This window comes from Merops nubicus, unplaced genomic scaffold (assembly GCF_000691845.1).
Source record: "Merops nubicus isolate BGI_N331 unplaced genomic scaffold, ASM69184v1 scaffold1118, whole genome shotgun sequence".
NCBI lineage: Eukaryota > Metazoa > Chordata > Aves > Coraciiformes > Meropidae > Merops > Merops nubicus.
Genome location: NW_008627520.1, coordinates 7 through 18,496, shown reverse-complemented (window position 1 = coordinate 18,496; position 18,490 = coordinate 7). Strand labels below are relative to the sequence as shown.

General features: G+C 50.2%; 1 protein-coding gene across 1 annotated transcript in view; it reads left to right on the top strand.

Annotated features, from left to right (window-relative positions):
* The window catches only part of LOC103778717 (myelin transcription factor 1-like), a gene marked incomplete at its 3' end in the record, with an annotated part of 22,217 nt that extends 4,255 nt beyond the window's left edge, over positions 1 to 17,962 (top strand). The window contains exons 2-10 of the mRNA XM_008946319.1: positions 4,314 to 4,368; positions 6,626 to 6,656; positions 9,851 to 9,913; positions 10,666 to 10,907; positions 12,128 to 12,994; positions 13,597 to 13,731; positions 15,161 to 15,251; positions 16,287 to 16,400; positions 17,748 to 17,962. Of these exons, the coding sequence (XP_008944567.1) occupies positions 4,314 to 4,368; positions 6,626 to 6,656; positions 9,851 to 9,913; positions 10,666 to 10,907; positions 12,128 to 12,994; positions 13,597 to 13,731; positions 15,161 to 15,251; positions 16,287 to 16,400; positions 17,748 to 17,962 (1,813 nt within the window). The remainder of the gene's footprint in view (positions 1 to 4,313; positions 4,369 to 6,625; positions 6,657 to 9,850; positions 9,914 to 10,665; positions 10,908 to 12,127; positions 12,995 to 13,596; positions 13,732 to 15,160; positions 15,252 to 16,286; positions 16,401 to 17,747) is intronic.
* Positions 17,963 to 18,490: the final 528 nt, after the last annotated feature.

The window sequence follows — 18,490 nt, the reverse complement described above, 5'->3', positions numbered from 1 at the left end:
CTGCTGACCGCGGGGAATTTCGGCATGGCCCTTAATGGTGTATTTGCATAGAGCTGTCGAAGCTGGGCCACACCTTGGGCATCAGTGCATGGGAGGCTCTAGTGGTTTTATGTTACCACCTTCCATCAGAAAAGAAGTGTGTATTAAGATAAGAAAGAAGAAGAAAACATCAACCTTGTAGGTACTCCATCAAATTAAACTTCTGTGCTGTGTTGCTGTAGCCTTGGCAGCAGAGCAAGTCTGTGACTGGAGAAGCAGGCTGTTAAAATTCCCACTGTGCTCAGGTTAAACTGTCTCCTGAGTTTGTCTGAGCCTCATTGATTTGGATTTGTAGCATCGGGGTATTACCAGTATAGTTTGGATTGTGCTTGTATCAGAAGGCTCCTTAGCATGGGGCAAATCCATAGGAAGAAACAGCCCCTGCATCAAAGCACCTTGAGGGAGATAATAGGAAAAAAGGGCAGCTAGAGATGAAGGGATGTTCTCAAGGTTGCCCTGACAGTGGCAGAGCATGGAGCTGAATCCTGAGACCCAACAGAGGGTCCTTTCCACCGCATGACCCTGTGGTGGTGGGTTAGGGAACCAGCTAGATGCTGACTTTGGTTTAATGTGAGCGATAATCCAGTGATAGGTGAGGAGGAGAGGAAGAAACCTCTTTTCTAGCTGGACTAACATGCTCTGAGGCTGGCATTTGTGAGCAATAATTTCTTTGCAGTTTTCCTTTCAGATTGCTTTGTTTTCCATTCAGAGTTAAAATAACAAGAGTGAATCCTGGCTGGCTTCTCAGCCTGGCTATTATGCGAGCAAGAGGGAGAACAAATGAAAATACCCTGTTAGTCTCCAACACTGCAAACATGCACTGTGTGACCCGAAATTCCACCTTAAAATGATCTGTCTGGAGGGCTTCTCAACGAGGAGGAGGAGAACAATAAAGGAGAGTGGCTTCCTGTAACCTTCATGCATCCCAGCCCGACAACCACTGAGGCTCCAGAAGTGCAGCGATGGCCACGTCAGTTAGTTTAAGTTGCTTGGGAGGGGCAGGGGCTGAGCCTGGAAATGGATCTTTTATTTTTTTTTTCTTGGTGTTTCTGCACTTTGGTGGGAAATGAAGGTTGTTTTTTGAGGCTGCTGCTGTTGATTTAAGTGGAGAAAAGGAGCCTGGTGTGGTAGAAAGCAGAGTTTGGATGTACCAGAGCGCATTCCATCCTTCCAGTGTTGTAAATGAAACATTTTAAATACTGAGAGGTGGGGCCACGTCGAGTTCTTTAACCAATTAATAGGGTCTTCCCTATGAGGAAAAAAACCTGATAATTTAGTTTAGGGGTTGATTGGTTTTTGATTGGTTGGTTTTAAAGGCTGCCTTGTACAGCTGGCCAGGCAAAACAGCCTATTTGGCTTTTCCATCCCTTGGTCCTTAGCAAGGCTGTGTCTGTCCTTGCCTTAGGTGGCTCCTGTTCCTTTTGCCCATGATCCTGGCTTGAAAGAGATATGAAAGCAATGGGAGGAATCTCTTTAGAAGGTGCTATGGTGGACTGAGGAGCCTGGATGTTCCCTCAGATGTGATACCTAATTTTCTGAAGACAAATGGGACATGAAACGGGATCTTCTCCAGTTATAGACAAGCAGCTTGAACCCTTCCCACCTGCCTGTCCTTGAAGGGCAGGCTTAAAATAAGTCAAGTTGTGCTGTTTTCCCCTCATTGTCCCTACAGAGTCCCAGCCCTTCCTCTTTTTGGGCCAGAGCAGGCAGTGCCCATTACCCTTCCCACAGCCTGCCCTCCTCTGCCACGCGGACTCATTGATCTGCAGGAAACCCATATTGCCAAGGCACCAGCCCAACACGTGCCAATTCCCTGGGAAAAACTGTCAACAAAAAAAAAAAAAGAAAAAAGAAAAGAGAGAAAAAAAGCCCTTTCTGAAATTCATTTTGGTTGGAGGCAGGCTCCCAGCAATCCCAGGGATTAGTGGCATTAGCTCCCTCGCCCAGCGCACGCCGACGGTGAAAGGCTCATAAATGTAATGAAGTCCCTTTGACACCTGCTCCTCTCCACACTTTAAACGTGAGCCATTGGTCCACAGGGACCCGAGGCTTTAAAAATAGAAATTATAGTAATTGTCTGCTGTGTTATTGGGAAGATTGTAATAAACGTGGAGCACAACACCGCGGTGCCACGAGCCGAATGCTGACAGGCTGCATAAATTGCTCCAGGTTTTGTTTTGTTTTGTTTTTTGCTCTTTTCTTTTTATTTATTTTTCCCTCTCTCCAATCTCCCCATCTAACAAACCACATAAATCATGGTGTGTTAATGCTGCGTTTCTGGAGGGTGGTGCTGGGGGAAATTTCGTTCATCCCCTTTGAGGTGCTTTCAGCTGCTGGGCACCTCCGCCCCCTCCTCCTGCTTGACCAACAGCCTCCCTCCCTCCTCACCACCCCAAAACCTCGGGAGGAGGATGAGAAGAGAGGCCCAAGCCAAGCAGTACATCCTTCAGGGGTGATGGGTGAGGACCCCCAGTCCCTCCTGCTGGGGACTGTGAGCAGCAGCCACCAGGAGGGAGTTTCAAGGTGCACGTGGGGATGTGGTGGCACATACCACGTGTGCATTGTCCCCACTGCCCGTGAAGCTCTGCATGTGTGTCTCTTCCTGCTCCTTGACCAGTGGGAGCTGCCTCTTGTGTCCACCCTCACCCCACCTTCTTTTGGAAGTGCCAGAGCATCAGCTGTGGAGCCTGCTCATTTTGGGATGGCCCAGTAGCTCTCTTCCTGCTCCTTGACCAGTGGGAGTTGCCTCTTGTGTCCACCCCCACCCCACCTTCTTTTGGGGGTGCCAGAGCATCAGCTGTGGAGCCTCCTCATTTTGGGATGGCCCAGTAGTTGGTTCTGTTCCTCTCCAACTGAGACTTATAGGGTATGCTCCAAACAGAGTTTGGTTTTATTATGTCAAATTCTACTTGGAAATTGTAGCCAGGTGGGGGTTGGTCTCTTCTCCCAAGGAACAAGTGATAGAACAAGAGGAAACAGCCTCAAGTTGCCCCAGGGGAGGTTGAGGTTGTCCCTGAGGAACAATTTCTTGCCCTGGAGGGTTGCCCAGGGCTGTGCCAGGCTGCCCAGGGCAGTGGTGGAGTCCCCACCCCTGGAGGGGCTTCCAAGCCGTGGAGATGTGGGGTGAGGGACACGGGGCAGTGGGGACCTGGCAGTGCTGGAGGAATGATTGGACTTGATCTTAAAGATCTTTTCCAACTTAATTCTGTGCTTCTATGATTCAATGAGCTGGTCCTTTCCCCTCCTTTTTTCTCTCCTCATTATGCCATGAGGAAATGTCCCAGGTAGTACCACTGCAACAAACCCCCAATCAGCCTGTCCCCAACTAACCAGGCTACGCTCCACCTCCCTGCTCACCCCCTGATCCTTGGCATTTGCTGCCAAATGCCCCTGCCTGCAGAGAGACCATCTGTGCCAAGGGCTAGATGCCAAACCAGCTTGTTGACCACTTCAGCAACTTCCTTGACAACTTTCATGGAATTCCATTTCTGTTATTCTGGCCGTACCTTTCTGCCCTGCCATGGATGTCCCCTGGTTCTGCTGGTCCCACCTCCAGGCACAGCCTGATTCCAAAGCTCCCCCTGATGCTGGGGCACGGAGCTCTTGCTGCACCCAGAGGTGGCTGCACTTCAGCCTTCTGCTACCTTGTAGCATGTTGTGATGTTTAATTGATATCAAGCACTTTGAAGTCCCTCATGTTACTTATTCATGCCCGTATTCCCCACAGCCCCTCCTGTTTGATGTCCACGTTGCAGGGGTTATTTAGATGCAACCCTTTTTGTGTCAAATTTAAGCAAAGGGGAGATGTTGCTCTTTAGGGCCCTGCCTGAAAAGTCCTTCCCAAACATGACATCAGCTCTGTTGCATATTCAGAGATTTCTGGTGATGTGCTGGCTACTCACCTCAGTGCTCACGGTGCTTCCGTGGTGTAAATCCAGAGAAATCCATTCTGCTCTTAAGCATATCTCAGGTGCAGCCTTTTTCTGTCGTGGGCCATCACATCTGGGTGTTTATCCAACCAGCAGAGAGTCCTCGTTGTGTCCCAGGGTGTGGAAATGAATTTAAGGTTGCTAAAAAATGAATTTAAGGCTGCTAAATTCGGGCCCTGTGGGTTGAAGAATAAAATCAAAGCAGGACGCCTCTGTTTGAACACCGTGGGAAAGCTTTCCCTGCCACCCAGGTATTTACTCTGAGCAACCACCACACATGAGACTGGCCTTCAACAACATTTTTTCTTGTTATCTGTCAACAATTATCTTTTCTTTCCATTCCAGATGAGTTTAGAGAATGATGACAAGAGAGCACGCACGCGATCGAAGTCTATCAGAGGTGAGCCGCCGGTCCCCCCGCAGCGTGGGGCTGTAGAGACCTCAGCTCCCTCTGCTTTGCTTGTTCTAAATAGGCTTTGATTTTTTTTCAGGTCCTGGTTTAACTCTTTAAGCTGCCCTGCAGTGAATCACAGAATGGGAGGGGTTGGGAGGGAACCCCTGGAGAGCATCTAGTCTAACCCCAACGAAATTTGCCTCTAAACCTGGGAAACTCCCAGCTACAAACCTTTACAGGTCCTCATAGTGTTTAACCCTCATCCCCTACACTCAGGAGAAGAAATTAATTTTAAAAAAAAACAAAAAAAAAACCAAACACACAAAAAACCAACCCAAAAAGGCCCTTTGCATGCTTTGCTTTAGGGGACTCACAATTGCTGGAGCTTCAGATCAGCTCCCGGGGCTTTCATCATGCACATTCTGCCAGGGGCTTTGAAGCTGCACATCTGAGAGAGCCTGGCAGGAGCAGTGCGTGCTGGAGGAGCTGGAGGGGCAGTCCCCTGGCAGGGATGTGAGGACAAATGCCTCGTTAATGCAAAATTTGGTGGTGGTTTATTTTCCGACTTGGAAAAACCGTGCAGGTCTGGCTTTGCTTTGTCTCAAGGAGAAGGTGAGGAGCTCTGATACAGAGCAGGGGATGTCACCTCAGGTGCTCCCACAGCCACGTGGGGATGGTCACAGACCAGCTTCTCCAGCTCAGTCCCTTTTTGTGGCCATGGATTCGTTGGGTTGCAAAGGTGCCTGCAAGCGAGGAACCAACGGGGCTGGCTGAAAAAGTTTAACAACAGCAGCTTCACCCACACAGCAACCCTGAACCACCTTCCTTTGTCCTCACCCCCACTCTTCTTGCTGTCTGCATCTTTTTTAAAACCAAAACCAAACCCAGATGCTGCCAGAATCGAGGTGGGACGTTTGGCTTTCAGTGCTTTGCTGCACATACATAAAGGGGCTCGCTGGGGTTACTAATGAGAGTGCCTCGATTCTATTTATTTTCTCACACCCTGCCTTCCCCACACATGAATCTGGGTTTCTTGATGTGAAAAGGTAATTTATTGCATGCACCCTGGGACTTGCCACTGCCTCCAGTTTGTTGAAGCTCGTGAGTTATCCCACTGGGAGCTGGATCCCAGGAAACCCAATTAGCTCAAACAAATTGAGCAAACGTGTTGTGGTTTTTAGCCTGGGCAAATTGAGACTTGTACAGTGGGGTTTTAGTCCTCCTGATTGTTTGGATTCCTGGCTGGATGTAAGGTTTCAGCAGCGGTGTGATGTATGTTCTGTTCACAAGGGTTTGTAGTCTGTTCACAAGGGTTTGTAGTGACAGCACGAGGGGTAACGGCTTTAAGCTAGAAAAGGGGAGATTTAGGTTAGATGTCAGGAAAAAGTTCTTCAATCTGAGGGTGATAGATCCCTGGAATAGGTTGCCCAGACAGGTGGTGGAGGCCTCACCCCTGGAGACATTCAGGATCAGGCTGGATGAAGCTCTGAGTAGCTTGATCTAGTTGGAGATGTCCCTGCTTATGGTGGGGGGTTGGACTAGAAGAGCTTTGGAGGTCCCTTCCAGCCCAGACATTCTATGATTCTATGTTGTTGTAGGCAGTGGGATGTCCTCTTATTCACAAGTGGGAACTAAGCCCTAAGAAAACTCCAACCTATTGTTTGCCCAATAGCCAAGTGGCTATTGTGCCAAGTGGCACATCCTCTGCTCTGTGTCTGAGCATGGACAGGGGTTCCCACATCAGTCTGGTGTGACAAGAGGAGGAGAAAAATAATGCCTGTAGATGTTACAGTGGTAAATGTGGCCATTGAAGCAAACCAGCAGCCAAAAAAAAGTAACCAAGGAGCAGATTTTCATTGCAAACATAGAGAAGGAGGCTTGAGAAAACCTGGTCTTCACTTGAAAGTGTTTGATTTATATGGACGTATATCAGAATAGCTCCACTGACTGTAAAGTTGTCACGTACTCAGAGAGAGGTAGCCCCTGATGCTGCAAACTGACGTGCTTGAAATTAAGCCCAGGCACGAGGCTTTTCAAGGCAGGGCTGTGATTTACTGCACCCTGGCAAGCAGTAAATGAAGGGTGGATTCACCCTTTCTTTCCCAAACGGGGTGCCCGAGGAGGTGATGGAAACCCTGCTGCAGGCAGGAGAGGATCCCCCAGGGAAGGGAGGATGTCTTGGGGGTAGGGAGGGGCCTGGGCATCCCTGTTGTGTTTTTGACCCTGTCTTTGTTTCCATTGCTGCGTCCTGCCCCTCTGCCAGTGCCCACGGAGCTCATCGGCCAGGAGGTGAGGTAAGGACCCTGCTCCTCCTTGGCGGTGGGAGGGAGGGGAAGCCCCGTGCTGGGACTGGCTTGGGTGAAGCTCCACAGCTCCTTGCAGGCCTGGGAAGCTGGGTGAGGGGAGCAAACCCAGGGGATTTAATAGGGTGGAGGTCTTGCTTGGGGGTTAATATTGGTGGGCACCTCGCTGTGCCCAAGTCCTCGCAGCACCACTGGACAGCACACAGTAGAGGAGTTGTAGGAGTTAAAGGGATGAAATCACAAGCTCTGGATGGGTCATATTAGACCAAAGACCCTCCAGCCATCCTCTGTCCCACCCAGTGCCCACCTTTTGTGTCGCAGGATCATTAGGGACAGCATCCTACTAAGCCAGAGTTTCCTTCCCATCTATTTTACATCCTCTTGTTGCCCCTGAACCATGTCGTGTCACATCACTTCTCCTGCCAGATGCTCCACCTTTGACCCCGTGTCCTCTGCTGGGTCTCCAAGGTCCTCTTGTCACTCATTTAGCAGCGCTGGCATGTGAACAGCAGCAGCCAAAAGAGCTGGAGTGAGCTTCTGCAGCCCTACAGAGCTTCTCATTATAAATAACAGCCTCCCCCACCTCTAAGCTCCCTTTAAACCTTCCACAAGGGCTTATGCAAGAGGTAGGAGTCTTTAACCTGGACAAGGCACTAATAGCAGGGGCTGCCTTTTCTACCAGCCTCCGGTGGAAAGCCCTGCGAGTGTCAAAGAGTAATTGGACCTTAACCAACCCAATTTCAGAGATTTTCTGCTCCTCCACTCAGCGGGCTGGCCCCTTCTCCAACTTTTATGGCTGAACACTTGAGCGGAGGTGGTAATTGGAGCAGGTGACATATAGAAGGGGCAGGACCGAGTGCTCCACAAAGCCATCTCTGCAGCTGTCACCTAATTGCCTGAATAACTGGACGATTAATCGACTAATTGGAAGCAGGGCATCGTCTGCATAACAATAAGAGGCTCTTTTGTCAAGCATATGAAGCCTGAGGAGAAGGGGGAGAGCAGGTCGCTGGTGGTGGCTCTTGAGGGGAAGGAGAGTGGCTCTAATAGACCTCGAAGACACTTTCCCCTTTCGGGACTCCTGCCAAAATCCAGGAAACTCCCCGGGAGGAGAGTGGGGATGGAGAAGCCTGGCCCAGAGCACACCGAGCATCACCTCTGAGCTGGTGCTTTTTATGGGGATTCAATTGACACACCCAAAGCCAGAGACATCCCAAAATACCACCTGCTTCAGAAAACCTCTGTGCTGAACCACTTGGCTCTTTCTGACTGACTTTTTGCTGCAGGCTTCATTTCACCCCATCAAAAATGAGGTGGTGGGGAGGGGGGAATCAGCTTTAACTGATTCAGGAGAGTTTACAAAAGCCTGTAACATCTTCATCAGAGCTGCTCTTGTTCCCCCCCGAATAAAGCCCTTTTCAGGCAAGTCACTGGTAAGAGAAACACCGCTCTGTCTTTTGCTGGGCAGCCACTTCAAGTGTCTCTGGGGCTGCTGGGGACAGAGCAGCCTCAGTCATGACTGGAGGCAATTAAAAATAAATAGGCTTTCAGATCATCAGCAGAGGGAGCAGCGAAGCAGGGAGCTCCCTCTTCTGATTACACACGTTAGTGGGACAAGAGCTTTTTATCAATGACCTCGAGTATTTTTCTTGGGAAGCAAACGACCCCCTGGTAGGTGAGACCCTCCCTGAAAAGCTGGGAGCCATCCCCCAAGCCATGGTGTTGGAGGATCCTCAGCATCTCAGGTTGAAACCAGGGCACAGCAGGAGGGGGGGACTTCATCTTGGAAGGGTCAGGAGGTGCAGCTTCCACCCATGTCTCATCTAGAAAGCTTTGTCCCCTTAGGGGATGTGTTGCCATCATTTCCCCTCTTGACGTTGGCTTTGCTAAGCTGGTGGCCCTGAAGGAAGGATTCCTCCTCTCCTGCCCGTGCAGCAGCCCTTTCCTCTCCCAGTTTTGGGTTGAATGATATTCTTTGACCCTGTGCACGGTGTTCTGGGGGGCTGAGCCATTAACAACCCACCGGTGCTCCCAGAGCAGCTGCATCCATCAACACACTCAGATCTTCCTTGAGCTCTCTGCTGAGAACAGAAATTTGGAGTCCCTAAAGCCTGGCTTGGCACTAGGTCCTGTTTAACATTGTCCTGTGTCTTTTACTCCAAGAATAAGAGGCTGGCCAGGTCCCCCCTGGGCTGGAGATGCCTCCTCCCTTTGTGCTGTCATCAGGAGATTTCATTAGTGCTCCCAACTTCCCCAGCTCAGGGTGATAGGGTGCTAAATGAGGTTATTAATCCTACACACTCCGGAATTCCTCAGATGTCAGGCAAGTCACTTGGGCATCCTATAATCAATGCCTTAATCTGGTTTTGCCAGAAAATGTTTGCTTTAATGCTTCTTATCTGGAGCCCTTATAGCTCCTGGAGCTGGGACTAATTACCCCTTCAGGGGAGGCGGTGGCCCCGAGCCCAGGGATGCTGCAAGCCCGTGGTGAAGGCAGCAGCAGCTTCCAGAGCTCCCTGGAAGTCTTTAACTCCTCCTCTTCTGCAGAGCAGCAGGAGCAAATGCAGGGATTTGGAAGATCTGGTCACCTAAATCCCATCTGTGCCCTCAAAGGTGAGGCTCTGTGGTGCTTTTTGAGGGCTTTTGTCCTGGTGATCTCCATCCCATGTGCTCTGGCTAAAATCTTCATTCTCTCCTAGCCTGCTCTTTACAAAGACACCCATTCCTTACTTCAAGGAACCCCAGTTGCCTGATAAGCCATCAAATTAATAATAATTAAAAAAAAACCCACCATGTTTTCCTCCTGCTGCAGTAAAAAAGCAAACCCAAGAGTGGCAGTGGGGAGGCAGAGAGCAGGAGTTGTCTGCTTTTTAAAAGCGTGCTCTTACACATGCAAATCTTTAATTAAACATAATCATAAAACTATAATGAACCGTTCATCTAATTAAATGGGGTGAGTCATTTCATTAATTTTTAGCAGGCTGCAAGGCTGCTCTCCTGCCCTCCCCGCCTGGAATTCAAAGGGACGAGCTGAACCCTTGGAGGGAAATTCTCTCCCCTTCTGAGGTTATTTCGTTCCTTCTGCACAAGACCTGTTTAACTGGCCACAGTTTATATACTTTAATTAAAAATGGAGTCTCTGAGTCCTGGTGCTGTTCTTGATAGCTGCTTCTCTCCCTCCTCAGCTGTCCAACCCCAGGCTGTAACGGCTCAGGACACATCCGTGGGAAGTATGCAAGACACAGAAGGTGAGGCTGGGTCAGAGGAAGTGGGGATGGAAAAACACCAACAAAACCCCCAAAGTTCACTGCAGGACTTGGTTCAGGGCAACCCAACTCACCTGCCCCCCAAATCTGCCTACCAAGGAGCCTACTTCAATTTCTCCATCAGCCCGTGAGGGATCCTGGGGGATCTGCTTCACCAGACAGCAGCCTTCCCATAGAAGCTGGACCATGGAAGAGGTACCTGGTTCAGGTGCCTGAGGTTGATGGGAGCTGTCAGCAGGTCCCATTTTGACCTGCCTGGTGCTCCCATGGGTGGGGAGGGGAAATGAGAGCACGCTGGCTGCCTTTGAGGCCACACCAGCCTCAAGGGATGGTTTTCATCACCCTGTAGCAGTGAAATCAGAGCAGATGTGTCCCTAGGGCCAGTTCTATGTCCCCTGACTTGTTTCATTGGTGGCACTGGTGGCCATCACCAACAGTGGTGCTGGGAGCTGCTGGTCCTGCTGCTCCCTGGGCAACAACTGCCCATGGACCCATGAGTCTATGAGTGAGCCCAGCTTCTGAGAAAAGTCACCATGGTTGCACCAAGTCAAGATCTCAGAGCAGATCTGGCTACGAAGGGATAAACCACCTAAAATTCTGGGCTGCTGGATGATTATTCTTTCTAGTATATGTGTTTTTGTCCCACTTGCCTCTGCCTAACGTGGCTCAGAGGCCGTGGCTGTGCCTTTCTCACTCGGCAACGCCTCCTCTCTGCTCCTTGATCCCGTCTGCAGTTTACAAAGCTGTCCTCTAGCCAAGAAGAGGAAACTTCAGGATGCGGAGGCCGAGCATCTGGTTTCAAAGAGAAAATCCCATCCTCTCAAGCTGGCCCTGGACGAAGGCTACAACGTGGACAGTGATGGCAGCGAGGAGGCCGAGGCCAAGGAGGAGTCTGGCTCCGACGAGTCCGAGGGGACGCTGGAGGAGGACGAGGCGGTGGAGCAGGAGGAGACCCCCAGCCCTGAGCCAGCAGAAGGTGCTTTCTCATTATTGATTAAGAAGCCGTGTTCCACAGATGAAGAAAGGGCAGGGAGTGTTAATAACTAGGAGTTATAGCTCCTCTGAATTATGTACAGGACGGGTCCTTCAATTATTCTGTTGCGTGGCGGCGAAGCTCCGGTTGCACGGAGAGAGGAGACGCACAGATTGTCTCTGGTGGCTTAAAAAATGAGAGTTTTTCCTTCCTCCCTGGGGAAGGACCCACGGAGAGCCCAGAGGAGCTCGCAGCAGGGCTCAGATGGCAGCAGGAAGGGCAGTCAGGGTCTCACCTCGGTGCCTCCAGGGGCTCAACTGGCAGCCCTGGTTGCGGAGCATCGCTCCGGTTGGATCCGGGAGGAGGAGCAGCAAGGACAACAAGGTGCCCAGCCAAGGTCCTGGCACCGGGCAGCTCCTCGCTTTAGAGCACCAGGAGCAAGGGGCCAGATGGCTGCTGACAGTGGGAGGCTGGGAAGCTGCACGCATCTGAGCCCCAGGAAAGCTTCCCCGTGACAAGCCCCTTCCTACCTGCCCTTCCCAAACACAATCAACGGGGCTGCTCGAGGGCTTTGACAGCCAGGCTCTCGTTTCAATTAAGCTTAAGTAAGACAGAGAGGTGTTTACGAGCTTATATAATTACTTTCTTTTCCTCCTTTTTTTCTGTTTTGCTTTCCTCTTTTTTCATTTTTTTTCATTTTTTTCCTTTTCCTCCGTTTTCATTTTTCTCCTTTTCCTCCTTTTTCCTTCTTCACCCCCTCCTTTATGTTTCCTTTCCCCCCTTCCTTTTTCTTTCTCCCTTCTTCTTTTCTTCCCCCCCTTTCTTCCCTTCTTCCCCCCCTTTCTTCCCTTCTTCCCCCCTTCCTTCTTTTCTTCCTCCCCCTTCTTCTTCCTTCCGCCCTTTTTTCTTCCTTCCCCCTCCTTTCTTTTTTCTCTACCATCCTTTCTTTTTTCTTTCCCCTCCTTTCTTTTTTCATCCCTCCTTCCTTTCCTTTTCCTTCCCTCCTTCCTTTCCTTTTCCTTTCCTCCCCTTCCTTTCTTTTTTCTTTCTCCCTTCCTTTCATTTTCCTTTCCTCCCCTTCCTTTTTCCTTTCTCTCTTCTTTTTGTTTTCCTTTCCCTCCCTTCCTTTCTTTTCCTTCTCCCCCTTTCCCTCTTTTTTCCTTTTCCTCTTTCCTCCTTTTCCCCCACTTCTCTTTCTTTCCCCTTCTTCCTCCCTGCCTCAGAGAGAAGCCCAGCAAAACCAACCCATTATGGACAAAACCCAGCAACAAGTACGTCTGGGCCCAGCAAGGCCAACTATAGCAGCTACCAAGAAATAATCGCCAACTCTCTCCTCAACCTAGGCCAAATAGCGGAGGAGACCCTCGCCATCGAAGGGCAGCTGCCTGAAGCTGAGCTGCAGGTCTCCAAACCTCCATCCAACGTCGTGCACTTGGTCCACGAGGACGTGGGAGAGGAGTTAGTGGAGGAGGAGTGTGACAAGGAGATCATCATCCAGACGGAGGACGCGGAGGAGGTCATCGAGGTCACCAGTGAACGAAGCAGCGAGCCGTGCCCGGAGCACCGGGACGAGGTGAGCTGTAAGGAGTCCTGCAAACTGCAAAAGGCTGAAGCAGAAGAGGAGGAGGACGATGAGGAGGAGGATGAAGAAGAGGAGGAAGAAGAGGAGGAGGAGGATGAGGAGGAGGAAGAGGAAGAGGAGGAGGAGGATGAAGAGGAGGAGGAGATGGCTCCTGAAGTGATCTGCGAAGAAGCTCCTCACACTTCTCAGGACACCCAGAAAAGCCACTGTGAAGGGCAGTTCAGCCCAAAGCCTGAGTACTCGGTCATCGTGGAGGTGAGGTCGGACGACGACAAGGACGACGACGCCCGCTCCCAAAAATCGGCGGTGACCGACGAGTCCGAGATGTACGACATGATGACGAGGGGCAACCTGGGGCTGCTGGAACAAGCCATCGCCCTCAAGGCTGAGCAGGTGAAGATCGTGCGGGAGCCCAGCCGCCTGCCAGGAGAGCACGTCAAGCACTTCCAGGTGGACGAGAAACAGAACAAACCTCTGGACAGCATCCGGAAGAGCTACTACGGCAAAGGTAAGGGGATGAACCGTTGTGCGTCTCCTTCCTTCCCACCCCCAGGGAAAGTGCTGAACTTGGCTGCTCAGCACCCCATGGAAATGATCCTGCTGGGGTGGGGGTTTCACAGCCCACAGCTACAAACCCTCGATGCCCAGGGGGATGGGGACATCCTAGAGGAATGCATGAAGTGATGTTGTCCTCTACATCTCAGCAGGGGAACTGCCTGGCTAAGCTGCATGTTGGACTTGCAAATCTTCATCTGAGCAGTAAAAACCCAAGTGGGTTTTAAAGTAGCAGTGGGAGCTCAGCCATGGCAACGCGAGGGACGTGGCAGGGGCTGCAGCATCCCTTGGGTGCTGAGTTGGGCTCTCTGCTCACTGTGAGTGGCCCCGTGCTCCTTAGCCAGGTTATCTACTCAGATTGCTTTGCTGATTTTGATTTTTGAAACTTCCAGCATTACAATTCCACCTTCAGGGGTAAAAAAAAAAAATAGCCTTCCATACCCAAAGGTTTCTCCTTGTTTGACTTGAAAAGTGGTGGGAAGCATCCTTGGTGGTTTTTCTCTTTTCCACCTCTTCTCTACCAAACCCACTAACCTGCTTCCCCACCATCCCCAGATCCCTCGAGACCTGAGAAGAGAGAAATCAAATGTCCCACCCCTGGCTGCGACGGGACCGGCCACGTCACGGGACTCTACCCCCACCACCGCAGCCTCTCGGGTTGTCCACACAAAGACAGGATCCCTCCCGAGAGTGAGTACATGCTGGGGGAACCCGGGTTGCCTAAATCAGTCTGAAGCCTTATTTCCTAGGAGGAGTTTCACACCTGATGGGTTGAGCTGTCTCGAGGCCGATAGGCACTCCAAATAGTCCTAAATGATCTTAATTTGATGACTGAGTCCTCAGCATGAGGCTGATGTTAATCCTCTGGTTGTAACAGAGTTTCTGGGATGGGGTGGTGCTTCTTCAAGGTGTTTTGGGATGTTTCTACCCACCAAAGCCTCACCGTGATGGAAGTCGGACCCTTCTTAAAGATTTTTAGCACCATCCTGTGGAGAATGAGGTCCCTTCTCTGAAAATCAAAGAGGTGCTTTAAAAATGCCTGGCTGCCCAGCTCCAGAGGTGTGTGAAGCAGTTCCCAGCTTCACGCTGAAGGTCACATATTTTTCCCTGTTTGGGATATCACCTTGGGAAGAAGAGGAAACTCTTCCTTGCTGGCCAAAGGTGCTGCCATGAGGCAAAGAGGAGTCGCTCAGGATGTGCAGGGTAGCTGAGGCTCCTTCTACACCCTCATCACTGTAACGTTCCCAAAGTGCTCTACCAAGATTCATCTATTTCACAGAAAATATTTATCCTCATCATAACAGATTTTTATAGATGTGCATAGAGATTTTATTTCTACCTCTCTACCACCTTCCTAAATAGCTTTCCCTGTACATACACATAAAAATCAATGTTGTATGTTTATGATAATGGCATAATAGACTCCCCCCAAAAAATGGAGTCTTTCCTTATCAGTCATTTCAAAGGTTGCAGACCTGCCATAAACACAGAGCTGCAGGAACAAGGCAGAAGTACAGTTATCCTCACGAAAGCAAGAAAAAATATTAATAAATAACTTAACACAAGCTGGGTGCTTTAGAAAAGCTTGCAATTCAAATGATTTTCTTTACTTTTAAGGTCAGCGCTGCAGGAAGCAATAATCCTGAAGATTAAAATTAAAAAAAAAAAAAAAGAACTCAAACAAAGACTAACCCAAAGGATAAAAACAGAGATACAAATTCAATCCCTTAAAACTACCTGAAATGGGGAGACCTGGCTCCAAAAATGGGAAGGGAGGGGGGGAAGCTGGATTGCAATCAGGAAAGGAGGAGAAAGCCCAAGCTGAGTGCAGAGATGCTCATCTAGCCCTGACCTGAGCGCTGCTGCCTTGTAAAGCCTTTTTTTCTCTCCGCAGACGAATTCTAATTACAGGATTTCACATTCCCTGATTTCTAGGAAACCAACGTACAAGGCTTGATTTTTGTCTTTTCTTTTTTTTTTTTTTACATGGACTGATCTTGAGTGTAATTTTTGTTCTGGCTTGGTTTGTTTGTTTTTTTTTTTTTTTTTTTTTCCTCTGATTTTTATCAAGTTGTTTTTGCTTCCCTCCCCCTCTCCCCTTCCCCTTCTGGCTCCGAAGTCTTGGCGATGCACGAGAACGTGTTGAAATGCCCCACGCCCGGCTGCACAGGACAGGGTCACGTCAACAGCAACCGCAACACGCACAGGAGGTACCTGCTTTGACTTCTCCATCGTGGCCAGGGCAAGGATGAGCAGAACCAGCCCCCAAAAACCTTGGTTTTACCCCTGCAGCTAAGACAGGCAAAGCAAGGATGGCCCTAAGACAAAGACTAATATGGGAAAGCAAGATGGGGGAGTGATTTCTGGCTGGCAACAAAGCAGAACAAGGCTTGCAGATGGGGCTATGGATGGGTAGATGCTGGTGGGGGTTTGTGGATGGAGGTGTTTGGCACTAGGGAAGTGGATGATGCCCCGTGAGGCTGACTGGAGGGTGATGTTTGTGTTTGGTGGTGTGGCACTGTGCAAGATTTTTAGGAATTGCCACAATATTTAGACCGAAGTGATTGATGAGCTGAGAATTTAAGTGCTCTTGCTGTAGGACCTCAGCCCAGATGTGGTCAGGAAGAGGACAGGGGTGCTTGGGAGGGGTTTTACCTTCCCTGAGCAATCTCAGGAATAGCCAAGCTGTCCAAAAGAGGCAGAGCCAGGCTGACACATTAGGGCCCAGGTGACCAAAAGCCATCACAGCCCCTGATCTCCCTCGGGCAGCCGTGCACATCAGACATGCAAATGTTTCCCTGCAAACGCCCCTCAGAAGCCTCCCTTCAAACAGCCCCTGCAGAAGATCCAAATAAATATAAATAAAAAATGGCATTTAAGCACTAAACTCACTCCAAGAAACCGGCCTGTCCCCTTCTGCCCCTGCTGTGCTCAGCCTGGGGGAACCGCTGCCTTGATCCACCTCTGAGCTCTGGGGATGCTCTGGGGTTCATCCTGGAGAGATTTGGTACTTGATGTTTGGCTGCTTTGCTGCTCGCTAAGACTAAAAGTAAGCCAGGATAATGATGATAAAAAAACAAAAACAAAACTAAAAACACTTTTAAAAGCAAACACGTGGGCTCAGCACAGCTCTGGGTCCCCGTATTGAAGATTTTCATGCTTATCTCTCATGCTTGGTTTCCTTCTCTCTGTTTTTTTTTTTTTTTCTTTCTTCTTTTTTTTTTTAAAAAAAATACTTTACACAGTTTATCTGGGTGCCCCATTGCTGCTGCTGAAAAATTAGCCAAATCACACGAAAAGCAACAAACCCAGTCTGGTGACCCCTCGAAGACCAGCTCCAATTCTGACCGGATCCTCAGGTAAAGGGGCCGGGGAAGCAGCCCCAGCCCTCCCCATTGCTCTGCTCCCTGTGCCTGCAGAGTCCCCTTATTGCCATCCCAGGTCTCGCCAAGGTGGGGAGATATTTAATTGATGATCCCAGGGAGGGCATTGAGGCCAATGAATTGCTTCTGGAGCGTCAATTAACGCCGAGGCTGCAGGCCAAAGGGTTTCAGCAGTGCAGCAGAAGGCATTTGTGCCGACTGCTCTGCGATGCAAACTGCCAGGGAATGAGGGCTATTATATTAGCATTATAAGCAGGGTGGGCTCGGGGAGGGAGGGAGGAGCCATTTAGGTGACATATAAATCACTCGGTGGCAGCTCCATGGAAGTCCCCCCACTTCTCTTCCTTAGCCCACACCGTTCCAAGGAGAAAAACCTGAGAAACCTGCCACTCGTTCCCAAACCAGTGGTGTTTATTTTGTGACCTCTCCCATCTCCATCCTCCCTGGAGAAAGGGCCGTCTCGCATTAAGGATGTCCCTGAGAGATGCTGGCTCCCGTAGCCGATGTGATTCACCAGCCTACAGATGGGTTGTGGTACAGTTTGTTCTCTTGCAACCAGAGCAGGATAAAACCCCTGCTGCCAGCCCTGAGCAGCACTCCCAGCGAGGCACCAAGGTCTGATGAATTTATTTCTTTGATCCCCAGGACTGCTGAGCACCCCGGTACCGCGGCGCTCCGTGCTCTGGAAAGGCCATTTAGGGTGATTACTTATTTATTTTGCAGCAGGGCACGCAGCCCTCCGAGAGCATCGTGAGGATGGTCTGTGCTCCAAGGAGCTCCCGCTCCGAGGACTCGCTGGTGGGAAGAGGTCATGGGAAGGAGAATAACAATAGGCCATTTATATACAATTTATATGCAAGACAAATTGATTCATGATAGGCAGCCCGGCAGCAGCGGGTCTGTACGAGGAACTCTGCAGGCAGGGGAGAGGCCTTGGTGCCTTTTTAATGAACTTGTGGTGGGGAACGGAGCTTAACTGGGGTCCTCAGTTGGCCTTCGTGTGCCATCTTGTGTCATGGGGCCCAGAAGTGAGGGATGCCCAAGTTTCTAGTGCTGTCGGAAGATGCTGCTGCTCCACAGCAGCCTACCAGGGTATTGTTTTGAGTGAGATCAGTACCTTGACATTCTGCCTAAAAGAAGAAAATGAGGGGAAAAAAATGGGGAAAAGCAAAAAAGCAATCTAAGAGACCGAAACCAGATGCTGAGGGAGAGCACAACTGCCTGACTGCCTCCTCTCCATGTCCCCATCATGTGTGGTCCCCTCCCAACACCCACCTCGCTGAGGAAAAGAGAAATCATTGCTGCTCGTTGTTTCATCCTCAGGCCTATGTGCTTTGTGAAGCAACTGGAGATCCCTCAGTACGGAAGCTACCGGCCCAACATGGTCCCAGCAACCCCCCGGGCCAACCTGGCCAAGGAGCTGGAGAAGTACTCCAAGGTCACCTTCGATTATGCAAGTTTTGATGCTCAGGTTTTTGGCAAACGCATGCTTGCCCCAAAGATTCAGACTAGCGAAACCTCACCTAAAGCCTTTAAATGTAAGTTGGGAGCAGGGACGGGCTGGGTTTTGCTTTTTTTTTGCCTTTCTCAGTGTGTCATGAGGCTCTTGGGATTGTGGCTTTGGGATGAAGGGGGAGAGTGTTGGGGCTGAGATGATGGAACCCTCCTGCTGCTGTGGAGCCAGGGGAGAAATGGGGCTGGGGAAGCTGAGATGGGTCCTGAGGTGTGCACCTCTGATGGAGAGAGAAGCTGGTGGCTGCCAGCAGAACTTGGCTTGGGAGGGAGTCGTTCTGGCTTTGGGAAGAGTTGCATCAAGTGGTGGGAACATTAATCTGAGCAGCGTCTCTAGGTGGGGTCAGTTACATGGTTGTCCTCAGTTGGTCCCTGTTGCTTTGCAGTTCATATCTATTGATCTCTCCTTCCTCATCTAGCTAAATGGATTACAGTTTTCTTCTCTTCCATCTTTTATATGACCCACGTCACCCATTTGTCTCCTCTGCCATGCTCTGCTCTTCAGCTCTACTCCCTATCGATCCCCCTCCTGTCCCCCACCTCTTTTCCTGTCG